We start from the raw sequence: 14900 nt of genomic DNA, 5'->3' as shown, positions 1-14900 counted from the left end.
CGTGTCTACCTGAGCTTATAAATAAACAAAAATAGGCACAATGAGTACAGGAGGTTACAGAATAGCAAGTTGCCCTTTCTACAGTTTTTCACCGCCAGACCTGAAGCGTTAACCAATGACGCATCAGCCAGTCAACTTCCTATTGGTCCACGTTTCTATTTACCGTAAATATCCTAAAAGGTGCGTCGCTTAACAATACAGTAGAGTGAAACAAACCGCACCTACAAACACTGTTACGCGATATAGGGGTCAAACACTAATATTAAGTCGTGACTAAATACTGTAAATTAAGCGTCCCTCTATCTGCTTTTTATAGCGATTACCGGACATAAGAACACAAGCATGTCGTGAGACACACAAATTGGTCTTGCGTCAAAATAATTTTACCAACCGGATGTGAGGTGGCTTCTAGTGAGCAAGCCAAAGATAAACACGTATACAGGCAGAAAGGGGTGAGGATAATAAATATTACAGGGAGGGTGTTGTGAAAGAGCTGAAATGGAGTAGTTGCTCATAATATACAGTTCAAGTAGGCAGGGATACATCCGACAAAGGTACTAAGGAGAAAGTCTACCACAGACATCGAGTAGGTGAGTCCCGCAGAGTAGTGACAGCTGCAACGGTAGCAGCTAGCAGGCTAACGCTAGCTAAAACTGGCTAACTAACACAGTTAACTGTTTGACAGTCTGTGGAGCAGATAACATTATTAACCCAGACAATCGTATCTTCGGGTATTTGGATAATGTGTAGCTTCTTTATATTTGTGGTTTTAGCATTTAATATTTCTTGAAAACCTAGCAGGTCAGTCGGCTTTCAGACTTCATTGGCCCATTAGCTTTAAAAACAGTAAGCTACTTAGCATCTGTATACGTGGTTTTGTTTGATTTTTCTGAAGAGGGAGTGTAGCTGTTGTTTAACTAGCTTTACTATAAGTTATTCCTGATAATTGTAGTGGTCAGCTTCAAAACTTCAAAAGGAAGCATCATTGATGTTTAAATATAAAACGTTTCTGTATTTTTTTGGTTTAACAGCACAACTATATTTCACTATGAGTGCCAAAACCTTTTGACCATATACCCTCATAAAGTCTACCTAATACATTTTATTTTAAAAGTCGTTATCTAAGTAAAACGAACATGGCATAAAGACGCCCCTCCCCCCCAAGCATATCACTTTTATTTGCGTTCTGCTTTAGTGTATTTGTCAACTTTCACAAGCATTAACCTGTTCTTCCATTCCTTCTCCATCTGTTTTCCCTCCACAGCATCCAAGGCCAAAATGGTGCGAGCAGCCTTAGTGACTGTCACCAGTCTGGCGTTGACTGGGGCCGTTGTGGCACATGCTTATTTACTCAAACACCAGTTTTACCCGACTGTAGTTTACCTCACCAAGAGCAGTCCCAGCATGGCGGTAAGATTGGAAATGAAGTCAAATGTTCCATGTTTTGTTTTGTTTTTTCTGTAAATTCTTTAAATTTTCCTTTCTCTCCTGGTATCAGGTGTTGTACATCCAGGCATTTGTGCTTGTGTTTCTGCTGGGAAAGTTTATGAGGAAGGTCTTTTTTGGTCAGTTGAGAGCTGCAGAAATGGAGGTAGAGATATCTTTTACGTTCAGTTGATTCATCGTGACGTATTTAATTTAGAATTTATTGCACGGTCTTTATAATACTGCTGAGACTCTTTTGTTCATATGCATTTGAACATTCTTTCCTGGCTACCCCCAGCATCTCATCGAACGCTCGTGGTACGCTGTGACCGAGACGTGCCTGGCTTTCACTGTGTTCAGGGATGATTTCTCTCCTCGCTTCGTCGCCCTCTTTACCCTCCTCCTGTTCCTTAAGTGCTTTCACTGGCTGGCTGAGGATCGAGTGGACTTTGTGAGTGATGAATGAGAAAGCGCTTCCTTGTCTCACACATTGCACATAAAACACACTCCAGTGCATCTGTGTACAAGACATTGCTCAAAGGTAGAAAGGAAGTGTGGGACACCGGGTGGAACAGATGGTGTGTGGTTAAGGGTGTGGAGTATTGATGTCATTGTTATTGGAGATTTTATAACTGATGATTTTATTAGAAATTAAACATAAAGAGCCTTTAGCATGTTGTAAATTAGATGACTTGTAATTATATTAAAACTGCCATTTCAAAAAGACCTGTAAGTTGCAGAATGTAAAGCATACAGATTTATACGATACTCTGAATCTTATGTAGCATTTGAGTGTATTTAGCTTTGCATGTGCTAACGGGTCTTTTCAATCCTTTTTCTGTCAGATGGAGCGGAGTCCCAACATATCATGGGTTTTTCACATGAGGGTTTTATGTAAGTAGACATCAGCACAGTGGAATATCATTCATACCTCACTTCTGTGCCGGCTTTCTTTTTGTCTTTCATTTCTCCTTTTGGGCAACTCTGTCTCTTCCACCAATTGAAGTCATAAATCTTTAGCTAAGTGAAACTATATGCAAATGTTTGTACTTGCACTACAGGCCACCTGCACTGGTTTATTTGTAAGGCCAGAACATTACAGTGGATAACAGTAACAAGCCACAGCAGTTTCCTGAACACTGCAAGGGAAGCTGGTCTGTTACAAAAAACCTGCTGTGTTCGTTTCCACCTCTATGTATTTAGTCTCAGATTATATTAAAGTATAACATAAAGAAAATTGATCATATACTGACCTTCATGATGTTTTAGTGCTCAAACGAACTGTTTAGCTTCTTTCCCCTCATCCCTAATTCAGCTTTCTTATTGGCTGGTTAGAGTTGCTGTGTGTCACAGCCACAGTTAACCAGAGTTTTGTGCCTCAGATGACTGTAGGGATTTCTGCTCTCTGTGACATCATGCAGAGTCAAGAGCAGGGGAAAAACTGTCTAATTTAATTAATTAATTTTCATCAGCCTCTAGTATCTGAGCTTTTGCCTCAAAAAAAACTTTTATTTACTCTGACCACCTCTTTAAGCCATGCAGTCTGCCTTAGTCTTGGTGTTGTAATAGGATGCCTTGATATTAATAAGTGGATTTAACTGCAGGTGGCATCATTGCAAAGTGAAATTCTTTAGGAATAAGGGAATATGTATAAGCTAATGACTTATTTGTATTTACAAACTGTTGTAAGTGAACAGCGGACAGTTTGTGGCTCTGTCAGCGTGATAGGTTTCCTTAATCAAATCCAACACATTCAAATTTTGCAACATCATTTTTGTTTAGACTTCCAACCGTCTGCATGCAAACTTCGAGCTGAGAAACTGGTTAGAAAAATACTGATATGTGCTCCTTTACTTTCTGCAGCTCTCATGGGACTGCTGGGCGTCATGGACTTCCTGTTCGTCAACCATGCCTGTCACAGCATCATTACCCGAGGCGCTTCGGTCCAGCTTGTGTTTGGATTTGAGGTTTGTCGTGAGCTGAAGTTGAATTGAAACTGTTGTGCATGCAAACAATAAGCTAGCTTGACTGACACGTCTTTGGCTGTTTGAATGTCATATATATATATATATATATATATATCCTATTCATGTAGCCCCTGCCGCCGGGGTTACTTGCGTAGTAGCATTCCAACAACGCCCTGTTTTCGTCTCTTGCCCACCGATGCCTTCTTGTTCCAGTAGCCCACTTTTCGTCAGGGTGCCCTGGTTCCTCAACACCTGACGCGGACCTTGTTGATCCGGGCGACGTCCGAGCCGGCATGCCTTCATATTTATCTGTCTCGCTCATGTTTGCGGTAGGCTCGCTTAGCATAGGGGGTCTAGCCTTAGGACCCTTACTGGATACAGACGCCCAAGGCAGGAATCGAACTTGCGATCCTGGGTTCCAAAGGCGTGTAGTCTAACCACTACGCTATCCAGCTGCAGTATGTACCACCGGCAGATAGAGGAGGTGGCTGATATCCAGAAATCCTACCAGTGGCTGGACAAAGCTGGACTGAAAGACAGCACAGAGGCACTAATCATGGCAGCACAAGAACAAGCTCTGAGCACAAGATCCATAGAGGCTGGGGTCTATCACACCAGGCAAGACCCCAGGTGCAGGCTGTGTAAAGATGCCCCAGAGACAATCCAGCGCATAACAGCAGGGTGCAAGATGCTAGCAGGCAAGGCATACATGGAACGCCATAACCAAGTGGCCGGCATAGTGTACAGGAACATCTGTGCCGAGTATAACCTGGAAGTCCCGAGGTCAAAATGGGAGATGCCCCCAAGGGTGGTGGAGAATGACCGAGCTAAGATCCTGTGGGACTTCCAGATACAGACGGACAAAATGGTGGTGGCTAACCAACCGGACATAGTGGTGGTAGACAAACAGAAGAAGACGGCCGTAGTGATCGATGTAGCGGTTCCGAATGACAGCAATATCAGGAAGAAGGAACACGAGAAGCTGGAGAAATACCAAGGGCTCAGAGAAGAGCTCGAGAGGATGTGGAGGGTGAAGGTAACGGTGGTCCCCGTGGTAATTGGAGCACTAGGTGCGGTGACTCCCAAGCTAGGCGAGTGGCTCCAGCAGATCCCGGGAACAACATCGGAGATCTCTGTCCAGAAGAGCGCAGTCCTGGGAACAGCTAAGATACTGCGCAGGACCCTCAAGCTCCCAGGCCTCTGGTAGAGGACCCGAGCTTGAAGGATAAACCGCCCGCAGGGGCGTGCTGGGTGTTTTTTTTTTTATATATATATAGATAGATAGATAGATAGATAGATAGATAGATATATCAGAGGTGTGGACTCGAGTCACATGACTTGGACTCGAGTCATTAATTTTATGACTTTAGACTTGACTTGAAAAAATGTTCTAAGACTTGTGACTTGACTTGGACTTTTACACCAATGACTTGGGACTTGAATTGGACTTGAACCGGTTTACTTGAAAAGACTTGATATTTTACCCCAAATATAAAATTTAACATGCATATTATATAGAGATTGAAAATGTGACGTCATTCACGGGTAGAACCGCAAAGGATTCTGGGAACTCGTGGCAAGCGGTACTAGCGCACGCAGGCTTTCAATTGAAATCAGTTATACAGCGATAAAAAGAAACACAAAAATGTCAAGAAGCTGTTGTATCATTAACTGCAATAGCTGGTCGCATGACAGCCACGAGAAGCTGACGGGTAAAGAGATCGGTTGTTATCGGATTACGTCGTTGAAGAGAAATTGTTCGAGCCATGTTTCCAAAGTAACAAAGACGCGACGGATGGCCTGGATCGCAGCCATTCAAAGATCAAATATAACGTCCCAGAACACTCCAGCTCACAGGTTAGTCTGCTCCAAGCATTTCCACAAAGGTCAGTCTGCTGTTGTAGTTAATACGTCATTTTCATAACATAATTGGTGATATAGGTTACAAGCAAGTCTGGCGCTGAACAGAAATTGTCGCGCTATGCTCCTTTATTTATTGTGCATAAATAGTGAATTGTCCTGACACAATATTGCGTTTCGCTTCTGTTATTATGGTACATTGACAAAAACATATACTTTTATTCACAGGATAAAACAGGTTTTTTGTATCACTAATTGCCCAGTACGATTACAGCATACAATATTATTGTCACTGCTACATTTCTGTGATGCTACCAGAAATTATTTCCACTACTAATTAATTACCGTTGAGCTCAAAGGTCCTATTAATAAACGGTTAAGGAATGTGTATTTATGACGACAATTTGTGAGACTGGTAAACTTATGATACGTACGATGGTCTTTACTTTCTACACGGTGCATTTCAAGGTCCTGTACCCATCCGTCGGTAAACTGTACCTGGGCTTGTTGCAGTGACCTGAAGTTACTAAACTTCATGAGTGTATGCACTCACTCCAAGAAGCGTATAATTATAAATATGCATATAAATATGCTAAGATGAGATAGCTGACTTCATCTAACTAGCAAATGTTGTCCAGGCTACGTTGGTGATGCAGTTTTTTTTAATGTGTATGATATTTTTGTCATGCGATTTTAAAGCCGGTCCTACAACCGCATCCAAGAATAACATGCAGCTTATCTCAGAACTGTCGGTGAAAATTATTCTTGGAGCTAGGTTTAATTGAGCTGCATTTTAAAGAGGTGCAATTTCACAATTTGTGTATATTTTCTAAGTTCACTATTTTGTATGTGTTGAGAAAAACACAGATTTTAAAATTACATGGTCTAATATTTACATTTAGCATAACTGCAACATTATTTTTTCTTTTTTTTTTTTAAAGACTCGAAAGGACTTGAAATTCAAAGTTTCAGACTTGTGACTTGACTCGGACTTTTACACCAGTGACTTGAGACTCGACTCTGACTTGCCTGACATTACTTGAGACTTGACTTGAGACTTGAGGATAAAGACTTGAGACTTACTTGAGACTTGCAAAACAATGACTTGGTCCCACCTCTGATATATATAGATATAGATAGATAGATATCTATAGATATAGATATAGATATCTATAGATATATAGATATATATATATTCGAGAGAGAGATATATAGATAGATGGATCTCACAATCACAGCAGCCATTTTTGATATGAAATAGTAGGTAAACACATGTATTATACTGACATTTAAAACATTCTGTTCAATTAAGGATCAGAGCTTTAATAAATGGGATTAGTGTTTTTTCTCTGTGTCATAATGGTTGCTGTGAAATGCGTCTGCTCTTTAGATTTGAACCAGTTGCTGTGAACCTCTCACTCTTTCCTTCTGCTGGCTCATGTGGGGAAATGATGGATACTCATCGGTTGATACGTGCACATAACAACCAAAACGAATGTTTGCATTTGTTCTTCTCAGTATGCCATCCTGCTGACCATGGTCCTGACAACCTTTATCAAGTATCTTCTGCATACTATTGACCTGCAGAGTGAGAACCCCTGGGATAACAAGGCTGTCTATATGCTTTACACTGACCTCTTCACAGGTGCTGTATTCAGTTGGGGTTCAAAGTATGAAATGCTGAAATTGTTCTGGGATTGTGGTGGCAGGTGTTCTTAAATGTTATCTGACATCTTTATTCCAGGTGTGGTCAAAGTGTTCCTGTACATTGCTTTCATGACCATCATGATAAAGGTGCACACCTTCCCTCTGTTTGCCATTCGGCCCATGTATTTGGCTATGAGGTGAGCGATTCCTTTACTACTTATGATCAAAATCTTCATGATGTTTTTACCATTGGTCTGTGGTGTTGGGCTTTATACACAGTTCAGTTTAAGGATTTTCATTTAGTCATTTAAAACACATGAGACACAGTTATTGAATTACAGAAAATATACTTTTATGTTAGACCAAATTTGTTTTAAACATGCCCAAAATTTCAAATAAGGACGACTGTGTCAACAAGTGTCCCTGAGCAAGAAGCTTAGGCTTCAAAGCTCCCATTATGTTTAAATTCATTGGAAAACAATAAAGTTTTTGTGCTACCGGAGAAAAGAGCAGCACCAGAGAGGCAGTGGAAATGTGGAGAAAGAGAAACTAGAAAGAAAAAATTATCACGAGTGACCAGAATTCCTGCTTGTGCTTCATTAGTCCTGTTATCTTTGTAAAAATGGGACTGCGAGGACTGTCGTCACCGTTAATTTCAGCCTTTTGAATGAATGAAATAAAGCCAGATGTATATCTGTTCGGCACATTTGCCTACAGTGCTAATAATTATTAGAGTGGAGACAAAGTGTAATTTCTCCTTCGTGTTCAACAAAGATGATTCCTGAGAAAAGAAAAATGCTTATTTAAAAGGACCCATGATGCTTTTATTTTATGTTGTATTTGTATAACATTCTAATTTGTTAAATATGGTTTTGATTCTCGAGTCATTTAGAGCAAAAAAAGAGGCTTTTTTTCCTTCCCTTGTGTCGTTGTCATTTAGTGTCCAGATCAGGGTAGAGGGTGTGTTCACAGCAGCCACACCCACCTGCTGTTCTAAAGTCCTGTCTGTGAGGGGCAGTTGAGAAGAAAGCTGCTGTGAAAGGATGGGAGCTTTATTCATTTCAGTTCAATAACGCATCAAATCACAACAGCAGTCGCCTCAAGATGCTTTATATTGCAAAGTAAAGACCCTATAGTAATATAGGGAAAACCCCAACAATCAAATGACCCCCTTTGAGCAAGCACTCAGTGACAGTGGGAATGAAAAACTCCCTTTTTAACAGGAAGAAACCTCAGGAAAAACCAGAGTCGGGGAGAAGCATCTGCCTCCACCGTTTGGAAATGAGGGGCAGCACCAAAGCCCAGTATAAGATATATCTTTATCGAAACCAGTTAGATAACTACAGTGGGGCAAAAAAGTATTTAGTCAGCCACCGATTGTGCAAGTTCCCCCACTTAAAATGATGACAGAGGTCAGTAATTTGCACCAGAGGTACACTTCAACTGTGAGAGACAGAATGTGAAAAAAAAATCCATGAATCCACATGGTAGGATTTGTAAAGAATTTATTCGTAAATTAGGGTGGAAAATAAGTATTTGGTCACCTCAAACAAGGAAAATCTCTGGCTCTCACAGACCTGTAACGTCTTCTGTAAGAAGCTTTTCTGTCCCCCACTCGTTACCTGTATGAATGGCACCTGTTTGAACTCATCATCTGTATAAAAGACACCTGTCCACAGCCTCAAACAGTCAGACTCCAAACTCCGCCATGGCCAAGACCAAAGAGCTTTCGAAGGACACCAGGAAAAGTATTGTAGACCTGCACCAGACTGGGAAGAGTGAATCTACAATAGGCAAGCAGCTTGGTGTGAAAAAATCAACTGTGGGAGCAATCATCAGAAAATGGAAGACATACAAGACCACTGATAATCTCCCTCGATCTGGGGCTCCACGCAAGATCTCATCCCGTGGGGTCAAAATGATCATGAGAACGGTGAGCAAAGATCCCAGAACCACACGGGGGGACCTGGTGAATGACCTGCAGAGAGCTGGGACCAAAGTAACAAAGGTCACCATCAGTAACACACTACAACGGCGGGGAATCAAATCCCGCAGTGCCAGACGTGTTCCGCTGCTGAAGCCAGTGCATGTCCAGGCCCGTCTGAAGTTTGCCAGAGAGCACATGGATGATACAGCAGAGGATTGGGAGAATGTCATGTGGTCAGATGAAACCAAAGTAGAACTTTTTGGTATAAACTCAACTCGTCGTGTTTGGAGGACGAAGAATACTGAGTTGCATCCCAAGAACACCATACCTACTGTGAAGCATGGGGGTGGAAACATCATGCTATGGGGCTGTTTTTCTGCCAAGGGGACAGGACGACTGATCCGTGTTAAGGACAGAATGAATGGGGCCATGTATCGTGAGATTTTGAGCCAAAACCTCCTTCCATCAGTGAGAACTTTGAAGATGAAACGAGGCTGGGTCTTCCAACATGACAATGATCCAAAACACACCGCCCGGGCAACAAAGGAGTGGCTCCGTAAGAAGCATTTGAAAGTCCTGGAGTGGCCTAGCCAGTCTCCAGACCTCAACCCCATAGAAAATCTGTGGCGGGAGTTGAAAGTCCGTGTTGCTCGGCGACAGCCCTAAAACATCACTGCTCTCGAGAAGATCTGCATGGAGGAATGGGCCAAAATACCAGCTACTGTGTGTGCAAACCTGGTAAAGACCTATAGTAAACGTTTGACCTCTGTTATTGCCAACAAAGGTTATGTTACAAAGTATTGAGTTGTATTTTTGTTAGTGACCAAATACTTATTTTCCACCCTGATTTACGAATAAATTCTTTACAAATCCTACCATGTGGATTCATGGATTTTTTTTTCACATTCTGTCTCTCACAGTTGAAGTGTACCTCTGGTGCAAATTACTGACCTCTGTCATCATTTTAGGTGGGGGAACTTGCACAATCGGTGGCTGACTAAATACTTTTTTGCCCCACTGTAGTAACTAACTAGATAAGTAAGTTAACTAATAGAGGAGACTTGAGTGCTTTGTCCTTAATTAAAATGACATTTTTCATAATGAGACTCTTTTGTATACTACTGAATATGTTGTGATTATTGCTTCTCTTTTCTTGTATCTTGCAGGCAGTTCAAAAAAGCTGTAACAGATGCTGTGATGTCCCGGAGAGCCATCCGCAACATGAATACGCTGTATGTACACGTCTGGTTTGTAGATGTGAAATCAAGGCCCAGAATAATGGAGTGACTAATGTGTCCTCTGGCCAGAAACATTGTTCACTTCCGCCTCTCTCTTCTGTCTGTGATCAGATACCCCGACGCTACTCCTGAAGATCTGCAGGCCTCAGACAACGTCTGCATCATCTGTCGAGAAGAAATGGTGACTGGAGCCAAGAAATTGCCTTGTAATCACATTTTTCACTCCAGGTAAGTTCTGTGGTAAAAGGTCTGAATCAGCAAGGAAAGATTGTAGCCTGCAAAGAAAAACAAACAGTTCCATGTCAGAGGTGGTCAGCATTAAACACAGGACCTGCGTTTAAACAGAAAAGGAGTGAGTGTGGCAGACTGAACATGACTTTGTGTTTGAAAGGTTTGTGTTTTTGTCCTGTCCTCCTTCCAGCTGCCTGCGCTCTTGGTTCCAGAGACAGCAGACCTGTCCCACCTGCCGCATGGACGTACTCCGTGCTACGAATAACAACCAGACTCCGGCTCCAGCCCAAGCTCCGCCTCCAGCCCCGGCAGCCCCTGCCAACGCCCCTGCAAACGCCCCCGCAGGCCAACCACCAAATGGTGAGAGTAAAAACAAGACCAGGTGATCGCAACCCCCGTGTTTGTGTTGCTTTCAGTGGTACATGAAGGTCATCCACATTATATTGCAGAGCATCAGTAATGTGGGTTCTCCCAGCTTGAAAGCAGCCATTGGATAAAAGTAAACTGAAGTGGGAACGTGGTTTTAAAGCAGCTTATGCAATAGGAATATTCCACTATGTGAGAATTTAACTGTTCTTTTGTCCTTGTATTTTCTCCAGTGGCTCTAGGCATGTTACCAGGGTTTCCTCCCGGCATCTTCCCCTTCTGGGGTCCCTTCCCTGCAGTGCCTCCTCCTGCTGGAGCAGCTGTACCTCCAGCTCCAGGTGCTACTGATGCTCCACAAAGCAGCACAGAGTCCACTCAGACAGCTAGTAAGGATGCCTCCTGTAGCTCCTGAATGTAAAATGAAAGAGACACCTCTGAGTGATTGGGCTTTTGTTGCTTTTGTTTTTCCCTTCAGGCACCACCCAGCCCACAACATCTACTGCAGATTCTGCTGCTACGGCAGCAGGTCCAGGATCAGCAGTGCCAGGCTTCCCATTCTCTTTCCCCCCTCCTCCCTTCCCTGCTGCACCATGGCTCCCCATGCCACCACCTCCTCCCTTTGGTAAGGGTTAGCATTTTTCCAAATATTGTGGTCTATCCTTAAATTCACATTTAGAGTTTTTGCCTGAGCAGGCTGCTGTTCAAGGATACTGGCGATGATAATATCTGTATGAGTGACTTTTTTTCTGCACAAACGCATCTTTTCTGTTCCTTATGATCTAAACTTTGGGTAGGTTGGTTCATTTGTCACACCAAGGTGCCTCTGTCCTGTCAGACCTCTCATAGCCTGACTGTTTTGTCTTTTCAAACATGTATTTGGATTCTGGCAGTTTTGTGTAAAGCATCAGTTTTCATGAGCATTCTTAACTTCTGGGGCGCCTCTGTCAGTGCGCCCCAGGGTGGCTGTGGCTACAATGTAGCTTTCCATCACCAGTGTGTGAATGGGTGGGTGACTGGTTGTGTAAAGCGCTTTGGGGGCCTTAGGGACTAGTAAAAGCGATATACAAGTACAGGCCATTTACCATTTTATTCAAGCTACAGGGTAAATAAATGATGCAAACTGGATACATCGCCATACTTACAGTTCTGAGAATGACACAAATATTAGTTTTCACAAAGTTTGCTGCTTCAGTTTTTATGATGGCAATTTGCATATACTCCAGAATGTTATGAAGAGTAATCAGATGAAGGGCAAAGTCCTTTGCCTTGAAAATGAACTTAATCCCAACAAAAACAGTTTCCACTGCATTTCATCACTGCCATAAAAGGACCTGCTGAGATCATTTCAATAATCTTCTTGTTAACTCAGGTGAGAATGTTGGTGAACACAAGGCTGGAGATCTTTGTGTCATGATGACTGAGTCAGAATAGCAGACTGGATGTGTTAAAGCAGCATGATGCGTGAAATCTTTGTTCTTCCTATTAACCGTGGTTACCTGCAAGGAAACTCATGCAGCCATCATTGTGTTGCATAAAAAGGGCTTCACAGGCAAGGATGCTGTTGCTAGTATGATCGCACCTAAATCAACCATGAATACTTCAGGGTGCCCAAGAAAGTCCAGCAAGTGCCAGGACGTCTCCTAAAGATGATCCAGCTGCAGGATCGGTGGTGCCACCAGTGCTGAGCTTGCTCAGGAATGGCAGCAGACAGGTGTGAGTGCATCTGCACACACAGTGAGGCGAAGACTTGGAGGATGGCAGCAAAGAAGCCACTTTTCTCCAAAATAACCATCAGGGACAAACTGATATTCTGCAAAAAGTACAGCGAGTGGACTGCTGAGGACTGGGGTAAAGTCATTTTCTCTGATGAAGCCCCTTTCTGATTGTTTGGGGCATCTGGAAAAAGGATTGTCCGCTTTACTGTCTCATGCCAACAGTAAAGCATCCTGAGACAATTCATCTGTGGGGCTGCTTCTCACCCAAGGAAGTGGGCTCAATGCGTCATAAGGCCAAAGTAATAACTAAGTGGCTCCCAGGCCTTAATCCAATTGAGAACTTGTCGTCAGTCCTCAAGAGGTGGGTGGACAAACACAACAAAAATTGTGATAAACTCCAAGCACTGATTATGAAAGAATGGGTTGAGAGCATGCCAGGGTGAATTGTAGAGGTCTTGTGAAAACCAATATTTGTGTCATTCTCAAATGTTTTGGCCACGACGGCTGTAGGAACATCTTGAATTTAACTGAGTGTCTGCAAATGTGTCCCAAAGCTCTGGCAGCTCTTGGTTAAGCGTGTTTGTTAGCGTGTCAGTGCTGTTACAGTTCAGTTTATTTTGTCTTCTCTCCTACAGTGTCCTCGATGCCTCCTCCCCCTCCCTCCTTGTCCCGGCTGTCAGAAGAGGAGCTGAGGGAGCTGGAGGCAGAGGGTCGGCGGGGCCTTGAGGCCCGACTCCAGTGTCTTCAAAACATCCACACCTTGCTAGACGCTGCCATGCTCAACATCCACCACTACCTCAGCACCGTCGCAACACTCACGTAATGGATAGATTCTCTTACTTTTGATTAGATATGAGGAATCTGTAACTATTTAACTCAGTTCAGTGCTTCAAGAGATACAGTGATGTGCCAGGTTTGGTCCTCTATGCTGTTTCCTACATAGAATTTTGAGCTTATTGCTTGTTTGACCGTTTGTGCCTCTGCTGATTTCTCCAGTCCTCCTCGGGCTGGCAGCACTGGAGAAGCCAGCGGGACGAATCGCACTGCCTCATCTTCCACAGCTGGCAGTAACACAGAGAGTCCCAGCACGGACAGGGACTCGTCCCTCTGTAAGGAACTGGTTATCGCCTTTCAAGTCTTGTTTTTCATAGGATTTAACAGTGGAGAGAAGTAAAGTAACCGTGACGATTCTGTTTCCAGCCGATCAGGTGAACGGGGCAACGCTTTCCTCTCAGTCCGCTGACTCCACTGAAAGAAAAGAGAAGATGGACGAAGGAGTGGAGGACGGAGAGGATGGAGAGCCAAATGCTGCTGAGCTGAGACGCCGCCGCCTTCGTAAGCTAGAGACAACACCATCGTCGTCGTCATCGCCTCCCTCTCCTCCTCCAGACAACTGATCCACTTGTCCCGACTCAGACATATCACTCTGGACCAACAGGAACTCTGAGCTGGTGTTCAGTTGCTTTGGTTCTCCATTAGCTTTCTTCCACAGGTTCAGGTTTCTAACTGTGTCGAGCTGGACTGTCAGAAAATCCTTGTGGACTGTTTCTGCGTCAGAAAGCAATAGCACCTGCTTTTTGTTTGTTTTGATTTGCATCATCAGGGACTGCTGCAGTAGTTGTACTGCAGGCATTTGTCAGCTTAACTGAGACAGAAGAAGAAATGTCCTTTCAAACCAAGCTGTGGTTGATCAGTGTGGGAGAGGCCATGCTGGGTTTGTGTTTGGTAGTTTTACTGTCAGTGACGTCTTTGCTTGAACTTCCTATTTTAATTCGTCTGACATTAGGTCCCGCGCTCCTCATCGATGTGTTACAGAGGACATGGATCATCAACCAATCCAGTGAATTCAAATCAAATGAAACCAATCAGCTTCCTCTGCTGTCTTTTCATTTAACATGCATCATTCTTCTGTTTCCTGCATTCTCAACACGTTACCACTGCAGACACTGTAACATACTGATTTATTTGAATGTGTACATACTGTATAAAGTTTTAATAGGATGATATGTACATAATGCAGAATAAACTGACTGAAATTGCAGCGGTACAGAAGTTGTTTGCAAACTGTTGTCATAGAGGTGGGATTGTTACAGTGAAGCTCAGTGAGTGTGAGCACCTCTCATCAGGGTTTCTGTTTAAGTGCGTCATTGTTGCCTCTGAGCTAGAGATTGGGGTGTTTAATTAAAACTTAATGCTGATCTAAATGACATCACGTCTTTATGAGTGAGCACCTTTAGCATTTGATTCCAGCGTCTCTCATTTGCTACACTTAAGTAATAAAGATTGACAGAACTAGGGCTGGGTATCGTTTAGGTTTTATCCAATACCGGTGCCAAACCGGTACTTTTGAAACGGTGCTGGTGCTTAAACGGTGCTCGAACCGGTGCTTAAAGAATGGAGAACACAAAATTGGTCCTAAAACCTCTCATGTTCAGGTGTTGTTGTTTTTTTTGCTTTTGTTTTTTTTATGTAAAAAGATAACAATGTTAGCCTTTTCTGCAGCTTTTGGTACATATATGGCATC

General features: G+C 43.0%; 1 protein-coding gene across 1 annotated transcript; it reads left to right on the top strand.

The window, feature by feature from the left end:
* Nucleotides 1–378: 378 nt before the first annotated feature.
* Nucleotides 379–14417, top strand: syvn1 (synovial apoptosis inhibitor 1, synoviolin). Its single transcript, XM_082509921.1, has 16 exons — nucleotides 379–590; nucleotides 1265–1410; nucleotides 1499–1591; nucleotides 1724–1876; nucleotides 2271–2319; nucleotides 3289–3392; nucleotides 6771–6897; nucleotides 6997–7096; nucleotides 9993–10058; nucleotides 10176–10292; nucleotides 10486–10655; nucleotides 10895–11047; nucleotides 11137–11283; nucleotides 13012–13195; nucleotides 13373–13485; nucleotides 13577–14417. Exons 2-16 carry the CDS (start codon nucleotides 1279–1281, stop codon nucleotides 13771–13773), a joined length of 1905 nt encoding a protein of 634 aa, XP_082366047.1. The 5' UTR covers nucleotides 379–590; nucleotides 1265–1278; the 3' UTR covers nucleotides 13774–14417.
* The last annotated feature ends 483 nt before the right edge of the window (nucleotides 14418–14900 follow it).

The sequence above is a fragment of the Aulonocara stuartgranti genome (assembly GCF_965226115.1).
Source record: "Aulonocara stuartgranti genome assembly, chromosome: 2".
Classification (NCBI taxonomy): domain Eukaryota; kingdom Metazoa; phylum Chordata; class Actinopteri; order Cichliformes; family Cichlidae; genus Aulonocara; species Aulonocara stuartgranti.
Note: the sequence above shows the minus strand (reverse complement) of the source record. Positions and strands in the feature narration are given on the sequence as shown.